This window comes from Callorhinus ursinus, unplaced genomic scaffold, assembly GCF_003265705.2.
Source record: "Callorhinus ursinus isolate GAN/ISIS: 27379988/994484 unplaced genomic scaffold, GSC_fseal_2.0 scaffold14, whole genome shotgun sequence".
Taxonomy (NCBI): domain Eukaryota; kingdom Metazoa; phylum Chordata; class Mammalia; order Carnivora; family Otariidae; genus Callorhinus; species Callorhinus ursinus.
In genome coordinates, this window is record NW_027397076.1 from 45,135,979 (window position 1) to 45,156,339 (window position 20,361).

General features: G+C 50.6%; 1 protein-coding gene across 1 annotated transcript; it reads left to right on the forward strand.

The window, feature by feature from the left end:
* Positions 1 to 573: 573 nt before the first annotated feature.
* On the forward strand, positions 574 to 19,739 carry AVIL (advillin). Its single transcript, XM_025883346.2, has 20 exons — positions 574 to 579; positions 2,759 to 2,843; positions 4,131 to 4,205; positions 4,917 to 5,113; positions 6,524 to 6,632; positions 6,725 to 6,835; positions 7,147 to 7,349; positions 7,989 to 8,067; positions 8,173 to 8,271; positions 8,953 to 9,106; positions 9,210 to 9,310; positions 9,796 to 9,933; positions 10,039 to 10,197; positions 11,559 to 11,738; positions 13,124 to 13,269; positions 13,500 to 13,644; positions 15,179 to 15,367; positions 16,429 to 16,497; positions 17,763 to 17,879; positions 19,136 to 19,739. Exons 2-20 carry the CDS (start codon positions 2,778 to 2,780, stop codon positions 19,247 to 19,249), a joined length of 2,451 nt encoding a protein of 816 aa, XP_025739131.1. The 5' UTR covers positions 574 to 579; positions 2,759 to 2,777; the 3' UTR covers positions 19,250 to 19,739.
* Positions 19,740 to 20,361: the final 622 nt, after the last annotated feature.

The window sequence follows — 20,361 nt, forward strand, 5'->3', positions numbered from 1 at the left end:
TAAGGAGCAAAACAGGATGACCGAATATAACACACTCCTGGTCCCTCTCCTGGACTTCCCTCCCTCTGAAGAATGCCCAGAAGCTTCTCAGGGAGGCACTTGCCAGCTTAGACATCCCAGGCACTCAGGGGCAGCTCTGGCCCCTGCCTCTTGTCATCAGCATAATGCATCCATATCTACAATATGGCAAATTTCATATCCTCTCACCCTCTTTCCTGCATTATTGATGGGCTGTGCACTTTAAAAAAAAAATCAATTAGATCAGGGTGTGGAGCTGGAGTCAAAAGAGAAAAGCCTTTAAAAGTCCGTTCTTCTGGTTTCTGCTGTTTTGAATAGGAGCAGATAAAGCTTCCCCTCTTGGTTTGAATAAGTCAAGCCCAGGGCTAGGTTGGCTGTGATTGGCCAGGACTGGGAAAATGAGGTTAAGATGCAAACACAAGCAAATAAAACGCAGTGTCTGCAGCCATTACTAAGCTAAGGCAGCAGGACCTGGCGCCTCCCGCCTTGGGGTGGTTTTCTGACACGGCTGCTCCTGGCCCGGAGACTCAGAAGACGCTGCAGGAGAGGAGAGAAGGCACGGTAAGGTCCGGTGGATGGGGTGCACGCCAGTAGAGCGATCCTGCTGAACAAGGAGGAAGTGAGAGGAGGCAGGACGCTGAAATGTCTGTGCCTTTGGCTTCTTGGATGAGGCTTTTAAAGGATTAAACCAGGAGTTTGTAACCAGTTTTGCAAACTTCTTGCTGAGCAGTTAAGGCCCTTTTTAGAAGGCATTGAACAGAAAGCAAAGGTTTCAAATGCTGGGAAATAAGGACACTGCCCCATTCACCTAGCTCAGAAAGGTGGTGTGGGGCAAGGCAGAAGTTAGAACCGGCTTCCTCTGCTTGGGGTCCATTCACAGAGCTCTGTAAGAATTGAGGGCCACTGGCTTTTAGCCTGGGATTTCAAAACCCCCACCCCACCCCAAGGTTTCTGCAGCGCCAAATTAATAAATAAGGGCTTGGGGAAGAAGGAGGGAGAAACTCAGCTTCGGGGGACTTCGATGTCACGAGTGCAATCACGTTTTCCAGGTGTTCCAGTGAGGCAGGAAGTGCCTTCTTTGAGCATGTCCTTTCCTTGGTTGGGGGGCCTTGGCCCAGTGAGCTCCTTCCCTTTGGATCCCTAAGTCCCTGCTGGGAAATGGGACTGCTTTTGGCCTCTGAGAGTCACAGCCCTCATCAATGCCAGCCAGTTTGGTTTTTCCCAGGTTGAAACTTCTCGGTTTTCAAGAAATGAGTTCGTTGGCCCTTGTCCCCTTCCCCTAGTTGGGTCACGGCAGTTGCCTTTAATGAGTGAAATCAAGGGTCTGAGAAAAACCTGAGTATTTCCTGGCATTTCTGAGCAGCACCGGGGAGGGTGGGGCAGCACGAGTTACCAAATTAAATTCTCAAACACTGGCTGCTCCGCCTTAGTCTTGCTGTAGCAGAACACAAAGGGAGTCTGGCTTTCTGTGTTTTGCCAAAGCCCATGCTAGATAATGACACAAACTCTCCAAACCTGGCTTCATCCACCAAGGCTCAAGGATGGAATAGCCAAACATGCGCAATACGCCTCCAGATAGCACAACTCCATGCGGCCCTTTCTGGGTGGGTCGTGTTTTGTTTTTTGTTTTGGTTTTTTACTCTATGTAAATCCATCAAGCACGTCTTTTTTCCTTCGCCTCTTGAGGGCATTCATCAGTTACAGGTATTAGGGGAACGCAAGGTCCTTGAGAGCAAGAACCAGGCAGGTATTTTGATGCTGCAAAGCCGCTAGGGGAGCATGAATGTGTGGAAGTGCCTGATGCTCCTAGACACGCCTTGAGCACAGATGGTACCCGATCCACCCGCACTTCTCTTCCCCACTTACTCCCTCTCCCTACCCTGCCTTGTGGGCGGCCACCAGCAGCTCCTGCAGGTCTGCCCCCAGGCGGGCCCGGCCACCCAGCCTGTCGCTGCCAGCGCCCCGACTCGGTCCCACACCGTGCTCGGCCATGTTGCTTTCCCTCTTCCCCGAGGCACAGGCAATATTATTAGAGGACAAAAACAAGATGGGGTGTTTGAGTTTTAGGACAGCTTACTTAAAAGGGAAAAGTCTGGAAGGTAAAAGCCCAAAGAGGAAGTCAAAGAGTTGACCGCACAGCGGACCTGGCAAACAAGGACGCTGGGAAGAGCTGGACGGCATGAATGAAGAAGGCGGCAGCCCAACTTGGAAATACTGATACAAGCCTTTCTTCCCGTGTACCACTGAAGGCAGATAGGTTTAGAAAGGGTTACACGACATCAGAGTGACTAAAAGCACAGGTTTTAGGGCCAGATACGGATTTCACTCTAGCGTGTGACATCAGGCAAATTATTTAACCTCTCCAAACCTTAACTCGCCTACGATGTAAGATGAAAATAGACTCAGTTTATAAGAATTAAATAACAACATAAAGTGAAGCCACACAGGGCTTACCATATTTACCAGCCCTTCAGTAGATAACCGTGGCTATTACCAGGGGAGTGGCAAGGGGGAAGCTGGCCTTCTTTCTGGGTGAGCCCCCCTCCGCCAGGCCAGCCAGGCTTACAGTGGGACCTTGGACAAGTCATTTCCCCCATCGCCGTGAAACAGTGCAGGGTGCCCCACAGGCACGTGGCAGGACGGCTGACAAGATGCTAGGAAATGATTTAGGGGAAAAGCTGGAGGGCTGCCTGCCGAGAGAGGCATCATCATCCGCCCCACTCACTCTGTGATGTTGCAGTCCTGGGAAGACAAGCGCCATGTCTCTGAGCAGCGCCTTCAGGGCTGTGGGCAACGACCCTGGGATCATCACCTGGAGAATAGAGGTGAGCTGGGCTGGAGGCACACCTTCCTCCTCACACGGCATCTGGGGGCGGTCTCTGGTCACCCCAGGCACTCCTGCAGTCTCCTGCCTTGGGAAATAGCAAGGGACAGCATCGGAGTCACCTTTTCCTATCCTTGACCCCTCCTGGGCGCTCGAAGCAGGTGGTGGCGGGTGGAGGAAATGCTTTTAGCTCTGGAGAGCCGGGCTCCAAGCAAAACTAAGTTTGCCCTTTATCCTGCCATCTGCTCAGTGAGTCTGCACTTGCAGTAAATGCCCTAGAGAAAGACCGAAGACTCCTGTCAGAAAAACGGAACCTGTCTTTCACAGGGCACGCTGGCTCCTGCCAAGTGGTAGGGGAGGGGAGGTTACTGCGTAGATCAGGGGGCCGTTCATCTCTTCTGCCACCTGGGCTTGAGCCCCTCCAGCTGACCTCGAGCTCCAGCAGTCTAGCTGGGAACAGCCTTGGCCTGGGCAGCTCCACCTGCCAGATGTCAGAACCCCCGTCCCCGCACCTCTCCTCCCTCCTCTGAGCCCAGGGAGGGGCAGCCGCCTAAAACCCAGAGCCCTTAAAGCTTCCTGATTATTTCAAAGTAGGTACTAAAAGTTACCAAAAGTATGGTATATTTAACATCTTCACATTTAACACGCACATCTTACATAGAGCATACACAAGTATGCCTGCAGGTGCCTGTCACTTAGAGTGAGGAAAATCCCTATCTGAGGCCATGTGAATGGCTCTCCTGGGACAAACCATATGTGCAGGGGACACATCAAGCCCCCACCCCAGAATCCAACACGGAGCACTGGCTGTGGAGCCCCGCCCACACACCGCCAGCGCTTGCCTCTCATAGCCCCATGGCGCACCCATGCTCTGTTTGCAGCCCTTGCCCAGCACTGGGCAGTCAGGGTTGGAGGACGGTGTCAGAGGCACAGGATGCAGCTGCTCAGAGGTAGGATTTGACCTGACCGCTTATACCCAGCTCTTTTCCCTGCAAAGGGCTGGAGGAGCTCACAAGGCTCCTCACAGTATAGTGAGACCAAGCAGGTGGTAGGGAGGGGGATGGGGTAAAGACAGGGACCCAGACGCAGCCCTGGGGCCATGCAGGCAGAGCTTGGCAGAAGCTAGAGGGGTGGGCCCACTAATCCTGTGGCTAGCCACCATGCCCTATAGAATCAGCAGGGACATCTTCCCTACTTCTCCCCGGCCACCTGTGCCAAATGATGGAGGACAGGGAGGCAGGGGAGTGGGGGGTAGGATGCAGACTATACACAGCCCTTGTCCTTCCAGAAGCTGGAGCTGGCACTGGTACCCCAGAGTGCCCATGGCAACTTCTATGAGGGGGACTGCTACGTCATCCTCTCGGTGAGCACCACCACCCCCAAACCGCCCCCCCCACCGGTTCCCATGAGCTTCTCCCTTGAGAGCCGTTCTTGGGTTCCACCGAGATCTGCTGCTGATGCTAATCAGGTTCCTGGTATCCGTCTTGACTCTTCCTCAGTGTTGTACAGAACAGGCCTCCAGTTTGACTAGAAAGGCCATTCTTAGGGGATGGGGCCCTCAGTCTGAACCTCAGCGAGGACCCTGCGAGCAGCACCTCTCCCTCCTGGGGCCCAGCCCCCACATTAGAGTGGTACGGAGGCAGGCCAGGTAAATACAAGGCCATGCCTCAAAGTGCCCATTCTGGTTGAGGGAACAATATCGCACATGAACGATGCCGACCGAGCCAGGTGGATGGACAGATTGGCACTGTGTCAGCCGCGGGAGAGCAGGGAACGAAGGGGCACAAGGTCAGTCTGTATCTCAACTTGGAAAAGATCCTCACGGGTCTCCATGAAGTTGGAGAACAGTAAGCTGTCAACTCTCCCCAAATGCGGGAGGATTCTGGGCTGCCAGAGCTTGAGCCACATAGCAGGTCTGCACGGGGGCCCAGGAGGGAGGGAGAGAGGCCCGGAGCCTGCCTAGGGCAGCCACGAGCCACCATACGCTGTGTTCTCCCGGCGCCCGGGGGGCCAGCAGCAGAGCGGGATGGGGGTGAGCTGGCCCCTGACCTGATCTCTCTGGACATCCCCCCAGACACGGAGAGTGGGCAGCCTCCTCTCCCAGGACATCCACTTCTGGATCGGGAAGGACTCCTCCCAGGATGAGCAGACCTGCGCAGCCATCTACACCACACAGCTGGATGACTACCTGGGGGGCAGCCCCGTGCAGCACCGAGAGGTCCAGTACCACGAGTCTGACACCTTCCACGGCTACTTCAAGCAGGGCATCATGTGAGTAGTTACACCAGCGCGAGGACAGAAATGGCAGTTTACCAAAGAGGAAACCAAAAGGGCCAATCGGTATATGAAGAATCAAATACAGATCAAATCAAAGCTATGGCTTCCACCTACCAGAGCAGGCAGACCAGAGGGCCGGGCAGAGGCAAGCAGTGGCAAGACTGTGGGGAAAGGGGAGGCCACGTGCCCTGCCCGGGGGGGCGAGGGGGGGCGGGGTGAGAACCAGTCTGGTGGTCAGTGGCTGGAGGACAGTGTGCCGTCACTGAGGCCAATCCCAGTCCCAGGTGTATACCTCAGGGGACCTCTCACGCACCCAGCTCCGCAAGGGCTCGCGATCCAGAAAGTTCACAGCAGTGTCAGGAGTGGTGGTGTGAAGCCGTAGGCCCCCCCCATAAGTACCTGTCACAGGGAGATGGGACAGGAAGAAGTACACAGCGGGAGACCGTGGAGCAGATACCGGCTGAGCTGTGGACAGCCCTGAAATTAAAACATGGTCCTAGTGACCAGAGTAAGAGACGGACCTGAAATATATAACAGTGCCAATTTCTGTTTTAAAAAAAGTACATGCCCACCAATCAACAGGACACATTTACCCAAATGAAAATAAAAAGGCAGTTGTTCAACGGTCAGAAGGGATGCCTGTGGTGGGCAGAGGAGTTGGGGGACATATGCAGAGAAAAGGGAATGCATAAATACTGAAAACAGGAGAGGGCTCTTGGAAGGGACGGAGATGATAATGTTCCACAAACTGAGGAGTTTCACTCCAAACTTTGTGCTCGAGATTGAAAACAAAAAGAGGGATTCCGAGGAGCTCGAGAGATCCGAGGCTGGTCCAAGGCTAGCTTCTTGCCGGTTGGCAGTCGCACTGACTGAGGACCTGCTGGGCACGGCACGCCCCATGAGTCACCAGGGAGCCCACGGACAAAAGTCCTGCTCCAGGGCGGCTCTCTGCCCGTCCTGCAGGTGCAGGCAGGATGCCTGCGGTGGAGGCGGGGTTGGGGGGAACTCCAGGGCCAAGACAGCGGACTCCCCCAGCCGGTTGGTCTTAACGCCATAGTGTCATGAATGCTTCTGCGGCCGCCCAGCCTGTGCCCCTCTCCTTGTCACACGCCGAGATTCACACAGCGGCTAGAACCCACCAAGCTTGTGCTACAGGGTCCTCACCACGGAGGCACCCGCTGGAACACTAATCCTCTGTTGGTTGGTTCCTAGTCCTCCTCATATGTCAGCTTGAATGTCACTCCTCCCGAGAAGACTGCCCGGACCACTCTGTCAAAAAGGCCTCATGGAGTCTCCTTCTGTCGCCGCCGCCCCTGAGGGCAGAGGCCACGTCTGCCCAACTGACACCGGCCTCCCCAGTCCCTAGCACATAAATAACGGGGGGTTTTCTGGGTATCCCTTCAGCTACAGGAAGGGGGGCGTGGCCTCCGGGATGAAGCATGTGGAGACCAACACCTATGACGTGAAGCGGCTGTTACACGTGAAGGGGAAAAGAAACATCAGGGCCACCGAGGTAAGTCCTGCCCACTCTCTGTCCTGGGCCCGGAGCCTCCCCTGCTGGTACCTAAGAATTCCTCCTGAACGACGTCCACTTCTCATCTGCAGGTGGAAATGAGCTGGAACAGTTTTAACCAAGGCGATGTCTTCTTGCTGGACCTTGGGAAGGTCATCATCCAATGGAATGGCCCAGAAAGCAACAGCGGAGAGCGCCTGAAGGTGTGGTTCTTCCCAGTCTGAGCCCCTTCTCCTCTCCCTCAGGCCCGGTCATGGGGCTCACACTCTCTTGGTTGCCTTTTGCGTCTTCCTTCCTCACTGGCTCTTCCGTGAGATATGGAGACAGACAGACCCCCGCATTGGAGCAGAATCTGTTTCAGAGACAGGCCAAGTGCCTGAGTCTGTGACTCAGCCCCGGGGTCTTAAGCCACACAGTAACTCCTGTGTCTGGGACCCAGGTCGCTGCCCCCCAAAGCCAGCAAGCGCCAAGGGGTCCCAGAGGGACTGAGTGCTTCCTGGGGCTTCTTTGACAGGCTGTGCTTCTGGCAAAGGATATTCGGGACAGGGAACGAGGGGGCCGTGCTGAAATAGGCGTGATTGAGGGAGACAAGGAGGCAGCAAGTCCGGAGCTGATGAAGGTCCTTCAGGACACCCTTGGCCGGCGCTCTATTATCAAGCCTGCCATGCCCGATGAGATCATGGACCAGCAGCAGAAATCAAACATCATGTTGTATCAGTGAGTAACTAAACCTGGCTGCTGGTTGGAAGCTAGGGTAGGGAGTGCTTGGCTCCTCATTTTGGGTACAGGCATCTGGCTTTTTTTTTTTTTTTTTTAAGATTTCATTTATTTATTTGAGAGAGAGAGAGAGAGCGCATGCACACAGAGAGAGAGGGAGGTGGCTCGATCCCAGGAGCCCCCCTACCCAGAACCTGACCCAAGGAGCCAAAAGCAGACTGAGCCTAATCGACTGAGCATAACTGACTGAGCCACCCAGTTGCCCCCAGGCATCTGGCTTTCTTTTAACCCTTTTCAAATGCAGTTTTCAGAAGGAGCTCCGTGTTCCCCACTCAAGGAGGCAGCTACCATCTGCTCTTGTCAGCAACTCTTCCTGGTCTCTTGAGGAGACTCTTCCTTTACTTGGCTCTATCCATGCCCAGGGATGTGGAGGAGATCATGTTCCAGAGAGAGATGCACCAAAGTCTCCTCTTGAGAACAGGGTCCATCACATTCCTGTCTGCATTCAAGCCATGCCTGTCATAAGAGGTCAAACTTGACCCAGAAACTTTACACTAAAACAAAACCAGCAAAATATCAAACTGACTACAAGATGCTTTGTGGAAGAGAAGGCACAAGCTAACTTCTCCCCTTTTCCAGTGTCTCGGACTCAGCTGGGCAGCTGGTGGTCACAGAGGTAGCGACAAGGCCCCTGGTCCAGGACTTACTGAACCATGACGTGAGTAGAGCTTGGGTAGGCACGGCTTCTGTGGCCAGACCTGGCTTCAGAGATCTTCCTTATGTCCCGATTGGCAGTAACCACCTTTATCCCTGCCTGCTTCAGGACTGCTACATCTTAGACCAAAGTGGAACCAAGATCTACGTGTGGAAAGGAAGAAGAGCCACAAAGACTGAAAAACAGACGGCCATGTCTAAAGCCCTGGTAGGAGCTACAGATGTATAGTATTGTCCACAAAATTCTGTCAGGACCATGTCAGATGTGTTCAGAGAACCAGACGAGGCACTTGGGCTTATGACATCACTGTTACATACACGGACTTCAGTCAGACAGACAACCTGGGGATAAATCCAGGTTTAAGAGACAACTCCTGGGGTTGTTCTGAGGCATCAGTAACATTTGTAAGGCACTTAGGACAGTACCTGGCGCCTACACCTGCTCAGTAAACATGGCTGCTATTATCAAAGGGGACATCACATCACAGTCAACAGCCCTGTCCTCGAGGGGCCTGTGACGTTGTCCAGACCCATGGCAGATGAACCCAGCAGGATGCACTTACGCAGCAATAAATGAGCAAATGCCTGTGACACAAACTCAGTGGGGTACATGAGTGTGGTAGGAACACAGTACAGAGGATCTTGCAAAAAAAAATTAATGATCATGACAGGTCAATCCAGAGATATGAAAGTGTTCCCTCAGTCCTTTCCCTGAGGCAGGTAACTTGGTCCCTAGACATAAGTGAGTTAGCATTTGACTCCGACTCCCACAACGGAGCAATTCTGCTGACTGGCTTCAAAGAGGCAAGTCACCAGACAAGCAAAGAACCCAGTGCATTCCCTGACTGACGTGACTTTCGGCGTGGGGGGGGGGGTGTGCTGTCTGCAGAACTTCATCCAGATGAAGGGCTACCCCGGCAGCACCAACGTGGAGACCATCAATGATGGTGCTGAGTCGGCCATGTTCAAGCAGCTGTTCCAGAAGTGGGCAGTGAAGGACCAGACCGTGGGCCTGGGGAAAACGTTTGGTGTCGGCAAAATCGGTAAGGCTGCTCCCCAGCTCCCCTTCCCATTGCTGGGACTCTCTAGAAAGGCAGGAACAGATGCTCTTCACTCACTTGGCTTCTCCCAACCCCTTCTCTGCAGCTAAAGTTCTCCAGGATAAATTTGATGTGACTTTGCTGCATACCAAGCCGGAGGTCGCTGCCCAGGAAAGAATGGTCGATGATGGCAATGGGGAAGTTGAGGTAAGTCAGTGATTGGCACCTCAGGGCAGGCAGCACTGGCCCTCCTAGCTTTTTTGCTGGAGAGGAGGGAGAGGGTGACTCTGGTCTGCTTTGCTTTCGTTTTCATCTCTGGACCTCAGGAGTCAGCTCTCAGAGGTGACCAGAGTCTGCAACGCTTTCCCACAACCCCTCAGGGAAGTGAAAGGCCACTACCCCCATGTGCTATCAATAACTCACCAGGCAGAAATAGTCAAATCATCTCAGAGCCATGATGGGGATGCACCGGAGCAGGAATGATCTGGTTCTTCTCGGGATTCAAATCATGCAAATGTGATAAGCCCTAACAACTGGGAATGAAGAACCAGAGAAGGAAGGTGTACTTTGGGTGGATGTTCGTGCCTCACCCGCCTGGATTCTCTGAGAAGCATGGCCCAGTTCCCTTCAGGCAACCATCTTTTCAAATAGGATCCCCATCTCTGGGAACTTGTGTCTCCTTCTGTGTCCAGGTCTGGAGGATTGAAAACCTGGAGCTGGTCCCTGTGGAGCATCAGCGGTACGGCTTCTTTTATGGGGGAGACTGCTATCTGGTTCTCTACACATACGAGGTGAATGGGAAGCCACGCTACATCTTGTATATCTGGCAGGTAGGCCTGACACAGGCTCTTCCTTGGGATCCTGACGCTACCTCTGGCCACTGGGCGGGGACGAGGGGTAGCAAGGATCCATTGCTCGCCCTCCCACCCCTGCAGGGCCGCCACGCCTCCAAGGATGAGCTGGTGGCCTCGGCATACCAGGCCGCGGAGATGGATCAGCAGTTTGACGGGGCGCCTGTGCAGGTCCGAGTCACCATGGGGAAGGAGACCCGCCACTTCATGGCCATCTTCAAAGGGAAGCTGGTTATCTTTGAGGTGAGACCCCTCAGAAAAAGTGACACCAGGAGCAGGAATACTCAGATGAGTAAGTCAGCAGGGGGCTGCAGTATAGGAGAGGAGGGATGGAGACCAGGGCTAGACACAGGGGTAGACACAGACGAGAAGGGGGTTAATCTCTCTGAACACTCAAGGGAATCCCAGCTGCCCAGGGCTTCAAGTCCAAACCACTGCCTCGTTAACGTCCAAGGTCTTTCATGATCCGACCCGTATTACCCATGCGGGTGTGTTACTCTCAGCGCCCTAACCCACGCTCACCACTCTGGTGAGGTGGGTCTCCCCATTAGACCTCACGTGTGCCACATCATGCCCTGTCCATCCCCGCTCCTGGGTGTGCCCACTTCTTCCACGAAGCCCTGGCTGAAGCACTACCAGGAATGTATAATGTCCTAGCCTTGTCATTTATTAACCAGGTTGCTAAGCCTCACTTTTCCCATCTGTGCTGTAATAAATACCTACTTTGGGGGTTCCTGGGTGGCTGTCAGTTAAGGGTCCGACTCTTGATTTCAGCTCAGGTCATGATCTCAGGGCTGTGAGATGGAGCCCCACGTCAGGCTCCACACTCAGCAGGGAGTCTGCTTGGGATTCTCTCTCTCTCCCTCTCCTGCTGCCCCTCCTTCTGCTCACGAGCATGTGTGCTCTCTCTCGCTCTCTCTCAAATAAATAAATCTTTAAAAATAAATACCTAGAGTCCCGGGATCGAGTCCCACATTGGGCTTCCTGCTCAGCGGGGAGTCTGCTTCTCCCTCTGGCCCTCCCCTCGCTCATGCTCTCTCTCTCTCTCTCTCTCTCTCTCATTCTCTCAAATAAAAAAATCTTTAAAAATAAATAAATAAATAAATAAATACCTAGTGGGGCACCTGGGTGGCTCAGTTGGTTGGGCAGCTGCCTTCGGCTTGGGTCATGATCCCGGGGTCCTGGGATCAAGCCCCACATCAGGCTCCCTGCTCAGCAGGAAGCCTGCTTCTCCCTCTCCCTCTGCTGCTCCCCCTGCTTGTGCTCTCGCTCTCTCTCTCAAATAAATGAAATCTAAAAAAAAAAAATTTTTAATTAATAAATAAATAAATAAATACCTACTTCACAGTTATTACGAGGATCCATGAAGTAATATAGGTAAGGCACCAGCCATAGAGCCCTAGCATATAATAAGAGTCCCTGAATGAGAGCTAATATTATTGGTACTGCAGTTCCAGCTCACCTGACCTCTCCCAGTTGGCATGGAAGCTCCCCGAGGGCAAAAGCAGTGGTAAATTCATCCGTAATCTCCACAATGGCTAGCCTAGTGCTCTGTTCACATGGTGCCTCTTAGAACCAGATTCTGCTTTTCTCCTTCTCTCTAGGGTGGGACTTCCAGAAAGGGAAATGCTGAGCCCGATCCCCCAGTAAGGCTCTTCCAGATTCAAGGAAATGACAAATCTAACACCAAAGCGGTGGAGGTTCCAGCCTTCGCCTCCTCCCTGAACTCCAGTGATGCCTTTCTGCTACAGACCCAGGCAGAGCACTACCTGTGGTACGGCAAGGTGAGAGAGCTGGGCCCAGGGGTCACGCCAGCCCGTTGGAGCCCAACCCTATGCCCATATTCCTGTCAGCAAGGACAAAGGAACTAAAAAACATAGGCCAGAGCAGTCCTCAAGAAGATGAGCCTCTTCCTAAAGGATCTTCAAAGGAACTGCCACTGTCCCCCACGATTAGAAACTCACTGACAGACTTGCTCACACCCAGGAGATGCTCCATAAACTTCTACACAGAGGGAGGCTGGATAAGTCAATCTTTCCACACCAGTTTGGTGGATTGTAGTAGGACAGGCATTAACTTTGAACACAAACACTAAAACTGTGATTTTATCAATTCGGGGTGCATCTACATTAAAAAGCACTAAAATTGTTTTACGAAAGAGAACTGAGCAGGCATCAGGGGAATGCTAGTAAAAACCACAGAGATAGCGCTGTATGCCTAGCAGAAGGGCTAAAAAAAAAAAAAATTACAGTATCAAGTGCAGATGAGGTTGCAGGAACTCGCCTGTATTGCTGGTGGGAATGCACCAGACTTTGGAAAACCGTTTGACAGTTTCTTATAAAACACACACCTATGATCCAGCAATCCCGTGCCTGGGTATTTATTTACCCACAAGAAAGAAAAAACTACCTTCACACAAATATATCTGGCACCTTTATTCATAATCACCCAAAATTGGAAGAATTCAACTGAAGAATGAAAAGACAGTGGTATATTTATACAGTAGGATACTACTCAGCAGCACAAAGAAAAAAGCTGTTGATCCTCCCAACAAGGGTGAATCTCAAATGTCCTATGCTGAGTGAAGGAAGCCAAACTCAAAGGCTATCTAGTGTATGATTCCATTTATAACATTCTGGAAAAGGCAAACTGTAGTGATGGAGAACAGATTGGTGGTTGCCAGAGGTTAAGGATTTGGGGAGGGTCTGATGACAAAGGGGGAGTAGCCTGAGGGAATTTTTTGCCGGGCTGAGGCAATGTTCTGTATCTTCATTTTGATGGCAGTAACATGATTCTCTGTTGGTCAAGACTCATAGAACTGTACACCAAAAAGTGAATTTTCTTGAATGTAATTTAAAGAATAAATTTAAATGTTTTCTCTTAAAAAAAAAAATCAAAAGGTGGTGCTAACATTCCAACTGAAGCTGAAACGAAGGTGCCTCTGACCAACATCCGCGGTGGGCTCAGAGTCCAGTCCTGCTCTTTGCCACCACGCTGTTTTCCTCTCCCCACCCCTCCTTTCCCGGGACTAGAACAAACCTAGCTTCCCATCCTGTGGCACTGTTGCCCGGTAGCTGATCCAAGTACACTCTTAGTGTGACTCCCTGCCCCTGCCCATCGATGTGTCTATGTGCAACTAGCGCTTGTGTTCTCCTCACCCCACTCTCAGGGGTCTAGTGGGGATGAGCGGGCGATGGCTAAGGAGCTGGCCAGCCTTCTCTGCGAGGGCACCGAGAACACTGTGGCTGAGGGCCAGGAGCCGGCTGAGTTCTGGGACCTGCTGGGAGGAAAAACTGCCTATGCCAACGACAAAAGGTATGGGAATGCGCGGTCCCCTCCTCGGGGCTCCCCCTGCCGCCCAGGCTTGTGAACTGCACAAGCTCTAGGATGCCTTTCAGTTCGAAAAACCTATTTCTTGATGAACTACTGAACACTGCCCCTGAAACCAATACTGAGCTGTATGTCAACTAACTAGAATTTAATTAAAAAAAAAAACAAACATGATTTCTTAGTAGCTCAGTTCCCCTAAATGGACTGCATTGCAGGCTACAGCAGGAAATCCTAGATGTGCAGCCTCGTCTCTTTGAATGTTCCAATAAGACTGGGCGGTTTGTTGTCACGGAGATCACAGACTTCACCCAGGATGACCTGAACCCAGGTGATGTGATGCTCCTAGATACCTGGGACCAGGTAAGACACAGCCAGAGAACTTGGAACAAGTGACAAAGACACACACACACACACACCCCCGACTTTAGGCTATTTTTCATGTCGCACCTCCCCTGCCAGGATAAACCCAGGGTAGCCCTGGCCCCTTCCTGAGTCCACCAAACATCTGTCAATGGTAACCGAAGGAAGAGCCCACTTTTTGCCAGGGATGGAGAGAACAGAGTGTTGTTTATAACTGACCACCTTGGAAAGTTTCCCACTTTGCCTTGTGAAAATCAGTCCATCTTATCATCATGCACTTCTTTTTCTTAGGAGAGACAGCAACAGGCTTCCACACTCAGAGCAATGGGCCTTTTAGGGAATAGAGAGCCACAAAGGGGAGATCTCCAAGGCAAATCCTCCCTGACATCCTATTTTCCTCAACTCAGCTCAGCAGACATACTCAGCACTTCCTTCATGCCCCAGTCACTGTGATAGGGGTAGGGTCACCAAGGTGAAGGGCCACTGCTCTCAGAGTTTACAGGCTGATGGAGGGGCTGGACAGAGAAACATCATTTTGCTATAATGGAGGTATGGTGCCATGGGAGCACAAATTAGGGGCACTCAACATAGTTTAGGGGTTCAGAGAAGACTTCCTGGAGGAAATGGCTCCCAGGCTGAATCGCAAAGGATGAGTGGGCATTAATCAGGTAGAGAGAGCATCCTGGGCAAAGGAAATAGCACAAGTTAAAAAACAAGGCATGGAATAGTCTAGTAGACAAGGAACTCCCGACAGTATCATCAGACCTTAAGATAGGGTAGCGGAATTCGAGATGAAGCTAAGAAGTAGGTATGGGCCTTACCTACCATGTCAAGTTTTAATTTTATCCTGGAAAGCTACGGAAATTTAATCAGGTGAATGACACAGTCACTGTGCTTTCGACTGATCACCCTGCAAAGTGTGGGAGAGGAGGGACGGGGGAAATGACAGAAGGTGTGCTGGGAGGCCAGTCAGGAGAGCACTGTAGCAGTTGAGTAAGAGGACTAAGGGCCACCTCGGGCTGCACAGAGGCAGTGGGGTCAGATGGAGGGACGGTGACACCTATGACAAATGCATAGGAGGGAAATGGGCTGGCCTTGGTGACTCACTGGGTACTGGGGCATCGAGGATGGCTCCCAGGTTACTGCCCTACATGACTGGATAGATGCCATTGACCAAAAATGGAGACAACGGACGCAAGTCTAGAAAAGAAGAGCTACATTTGGGGGGTTCTGTTTGAGGTTCCTAGAGACAGCCACAGTCGGGGGGAGGGAGAGTGTCCTGCAAGAAGTTGAGTTCAGGAAGCCGAAGTTCAGCGAGAGCTTGGGACTAGACATGTAGATTTAGGAAATACATATGTAATTAAAATCAAAACACCAAGCTGATTCTGGGAAAACCTTTCTCTCTGCTGAGCAAATGAGGCCGGGAAAGTTCTCTGAGGCTGTGGTTCGCTGAGGGGGAAAGGAAAGGCAGTGGGTCTGGTCTAGTCCTTAGTCCTTGATAGAAGCACATTAAGATGCCACCTCTACCACACAGGTGTTCTTGTGGATTGGAGCTGAGGCCAATGCCATAGAGAAGGAGAAAGCCCTTGCGACGGCCCAGGAGTACCTGCACACTCACCCCAGCGGCCGGGATGCGGACACACCGATCCTGATCATCAAACAGGGCTTTGAGCCTCCCATCTTCACAGGCTGGTTCTTGGCGTGGGACCCTCATGTCTGGAGCGTAAGAACAGAGAGAATGGGGGAGACCTCCCTACTGCCCGGGAGCTCAGCGCGAATAGCTTAGTGGGAAGGTGGGGTACTGACTTAAGGGCTGAGTAAATCCAGGACCACATTTCCCCCACGCCCCTCTCCACTCCCCTGCTTTTTACTTTCCTTCTCTTTTCTGCCCACCACAGCACTCAGTCTGGTTAGAGAATTCACAGCTTCTCTGAGGAAGAAGCCGTGTGTGGAAGTAAGCAATGGTTGATAGTTTATCCACACACATCTCCTTTTTTGAGCTTTACAACCACCCTGACAGCTGGGGCAAATGTTTCCATGTTTGTTTGTTTGTTTGTTTTAAGATTTTATTTATTTATTTGAGAGAGAGAATGAGATAGAGAGAGCATGAGAGGGGGAAGGGTCAGAGGGAGAAGCAGACTCCCCGCCAAGCAGGGAGCCTGATGCGGGACTCGATCCCAGGACTCCAGGATCACAATCCGAGCCAAAGAGTCGCCTAACCAACTGAGGCACCCAGGCGCCCCAGACGTTTCCATATTAAAGAGGAGGAAGCTTAGAGGAGGGGATGTGTCAAAAGACACAGTTAACCACTAGGAAGAAGCCAGGTTTTCTGACTCCTAGTCAATGGCTCTGTCTTCTTCGGTCTTGTGTGGAGGGTTAAGGAACACCAGCAAAGAATGCAGATCATGTTGAAGGACCTTCCAACCTGGCATGGACCCAGAAGGGGGGATTTTCATTCCTGCTTAGCCCTGCAATGTCTTCTTCTTCTTTTTTTTTTTTTAAAGATTTTATTTATTTATTCATGAGAGACAGAGGAGGAGAGAGAGAGAGGGAGAAGCAGGCTCCCAAGGAGCAGGGAGCCCGATGCGGGACTCGATCCCAGGACCCTGGGATCATGACCTGAGCCGAAGGCAGATGCTTAACCATCTGAGCCACCCAGGTGCCCAGCCCTGCAATGTCTTCTGATTCCCCAGCTTTGTTGCTTTCCTCGAGGGTAGACAAGGCCTGAGATGGCCCTCCCCCCCTAAGCAGCACCTCGTCCTGTCTTCTATCTCTTTGTTTCAGGCAGGGAAATCCTACGAGCAGTTAAAAGAAGAGCTGGGAGATGCCACTGCTATCACGAGAATCACTGCTGTGAGTTGGGTTTGCTCCTGGAGAAGCAAGTCACACGGGCATTCGGAGCCAGAGAGAAACCGTAAACGCTACAGACACCACATGGGCGAAACCCTATCGCGTCCTTAGTATCACTCTAGTGGGCTCTTTTGATTTAAGATCGTTCTAATCAATGGCAAAGCAGGTCTCAAAGCCAAGTTCCTCATTTTACTGTCTTCCAGAATTTAGAATAGACTTGCTGCTTAAAAAAACAAACATATTTTTAAATATAAATATAAGGACTTATGACCTAGGAATCACCTAGAATTATGGACTGAATGTGTTTGTCTTCCAAAATTCGTATGTTGAACCCCTAGCCCCTAATGTGGTGGCAGGAGGAGGTGAGGCCTTGAGGGGGTAATTAGTGCCCTTGAAGGAAGAGCTAGGAGGGCTGGCTCTCTACCGGATGAGGGTACACTGGGTAAATGCCATCCACAAGCTGGGAAGCGAGCTCTCCCCAGACCCAGGATTTCCAGACACCTTGATCTTGGACTTCCTAGACTCCAGAACTCTGAGAAATGAATGTTTGTTGTTTAAGCCAAAAAACAAACAAAAACTACAAAAACTAGGTTTATCATTCAATTCTATCATTCAGGACAGACTAAAATGACTGGCAGTATTTTTCATAAATAATAAGCTGCTAACAGAAATGAGATGCTTACCAGTTTCTGACCGTGCAGACCACAAAAAACTCAGGCCATTACCCCTACTCTAATGGCGAAAAGAAGTGGAGCCTCTGGCCAGGAATCCAACAGCTCTTTAGCATCAGGATAAGCGCGTGGTAGCAGGTGTCCATGCCATCTGCAGCTCTATCCTTTGTGCTCTACAAACTCAAGATTCCAAAGCTAATGGCTACATAGTATCTTTAAAATGTATTTAACAACAGTATGACTTCAATTTGAAGTCATTTAAAGGCTGGAAATGTAGAGCCTAAATACAAGGGCCAAAAGAAGATCTGTGATCACAGTATTGAAATGAGATTTAAGCCCAGCGTTAAGCCAAACTGTCTATACAGGATTTACCCTAGACTCACTCAATCAGCTTTCCCAAGAAGTACCCCAAAATCTGAATATTTTAGATTCCCAGATGATTCTGACAGGCAGCCAGCTTTAGGGATCATCGTTCGAAAAGATGATCACAAAGGGTGCAATAGTATCAGCCAAAATATTAAATACTATACACACAGAACTTCAACTGCAGAGACCCTGAACAGTCTTTTATCCTGTCCACATTCTTATCTTACCTAGGACGTGAAGAATGCAACCCTCTCCCTGAATTCTGAGCCAAAATATTACGCTATAGAAGTTCTGCTGAAAAATCAAAATCAGGAGTTGCCTGAGGATGTGAACCCTGCCAAAAAGGAGGTGAGTGGCTAAAGGAACTATGTCTACTGTGAGTGGAGCTCTCCATGAAGGAAGCTACCTGTCTCAGTACATGGCCTAGGACAGCTCTGGCACATTGTAGGCCCCTCAACAGACATCTGAGCTACCCGGTAGCTCAGGACAAAAACCCAGGGCTCCTTTTTTCCCACCCCACCCCCCACATCAGTCCATCAGCTGGCCTCTGTCCACCCCTCCCCGTCTCTCTGCTGTCCAGCCATCACGGACTACTGCAAGAGTCCCCCAACTGGCTTCCCGCTGCAAATGAAAAAGAATCCAGAATCCTTTCTGTGGCCTCCGCAGCTCTACACAACCTGGCCCGCGCCTGCCTCTCTGATGTCCAATCTCACATACTACCGCCCTCTTCACTTACCACCCTCTAGCCAGGGGCTCCTTTCTGTCTCAAATGCGCTTGTCCCCATCTTTGAGCCTTTAGGCCGCCTGAGAAAACTTTCTTCTCTCAGACCATCAGAGCTAGCTCCTCCTCATGGTTCAGGTGCTGGCTGGCCCTCCCTGACTGCCCTAACACTGCTTAAGAGCAAGGACCTTCTCTGTCCTGTTCACTACCACATTCTCTGCTTTTCAGCACCTACAACAGGGCCTGGCAGATGGTATGCCCTCTTGAAGTTTTGGTTGAATGAATTAACACTTTGATGTTGAATGAATTCACTTATTTTCCCCTTGAAGGAGTTGATTTGGGGTGGGTCTCTGGGTTTCCCACAATGTCTTAGCTAACCAACTCTTAAGGATCTGGACTACAACTTGCTCGAAAACAGAAGCCGTAACTTAATAATTTTACTCAGAGAGCAAATATTCAGTAAGCATCAATTTATGCTCTGAACAAGGTCCACGCAATCTTGCATTCGAAAATGTCTGGATAAAAAAATGGCAGATAAGGGCCTGACGCAAGGAAAACCAGCACTCGATTTAGTTCTCCATTCAGCCAAAACTCATGTCTAGAATTCATCATATATAACCCAATTCTTGTTCTTCCGGCCAAAAATTGGTGCCAGGTGGGACCACGAGAGCAGCAAATCCGGTCAGCTTCTGCTCAGGCCAAAATGGGATTCTACATCCCAAGAACCCTCCAATGAATAATTTAAGTCCATTACAGACTTTCTGGAAAATTCCTTCGCCTTCCCCCTTCAAAGACACTCTCTTGGCTCTACCCTCCCCTCCTCTGTTGGCATTCATGGGTGTCATGTCTTCCTCCTAACTACAGACTTTGTTTTCTCTCTTAGAATTACCTCTCTGAACAGGATTTTATTTCTGTGTTTGGCATCACAAGAGGGCAATTTGCTGCTCTGCCTGGCTGGAAGCAGCTCCAAATGAAGAAAGAAAAGGGACTTTTCTAAGGCAAGAAGCTATATGCCTATTGCAAGACCACAGAAGTGAGCAGATAGTGCCAAGAACAGGAAAGAATTTATCTAGCAATTTTTGCCCAATAGCAAACTACTTAATTTAGATACAGTATGGTCTGCAAATCACAGCATGTTCTTCATCCTTCTCACCCCTGCATTCCATAGTTGTTATATACCTAAAATGTTAACTACCTACTTTTCAATTTTTGTGGCCTTCCGGCTAAAGTCTCAGCAGAAAGCAGCACTACAACTGCATGAATCCAGAGAAATGAGAGAAAAAAAATCAACTAAGTTTAAAGTGTTTAATAACGGGGCAAGGACATAAGGTTGTTTTAAATTGTAAGCTCGGTATTTGCAAAATCTACTTAACCCACGAATCACTGAAGTTATTTCCATATATACCACAAGGGCAAAATCCAAATGCCCAGTTCTGTATGTGCCAGATATTTTTAACTTTTCAAATAAAGGTATCTGTATGAGCAAAGGAGAGTTCTTTTCAGTATTTGGGGCTTGCCTGTTATAGTAATTATTTTGTGATGCTGGGAGAAAAGTCTCCATAGTGGGGTAGTAAAATCTATGATAGACACCCCTTGAGGCTGCACATACTGTCCCAACATGATGGAGGGATCCAGCAAGTATGGCTGAGTGATTTCTCTGGATAACTGGACCATTCTAAGTCCTGTTGCTGGCACAAGAATGCCAAAATCTGCCTTACAGCTGTCCGGGAAACCTCAGTCCCCACCCATCTCTACCCCATTATCCAAAAGAGAAACAGGGCCATGTGTTATTAATTTCAGTAACGAGGCCAGAACCAGTGTGCATGCCACAGACAGCAACAAATGAACCACATTTTCCAGACAGCTTGAAGTTGGAGTCAACAACTCCCAAGGAATCCATGTGGCAGAAGTAATGTAACGGTCCAGGATAGGAGCACCATCCAAGGCATCACAAAGTGAAGGCAGAACAAGGGTGCAGGGTCACAGAAGCACTAAGATCAACGGAGTTCGACATTTTAGGGCTACCATGATCGATCTCGGTTGAAGGAAGTAGCAGCCCAACTGCTTACGCCTGTCCTCCCGGATACTCGGCCCCTTCAAGAAGGCCCA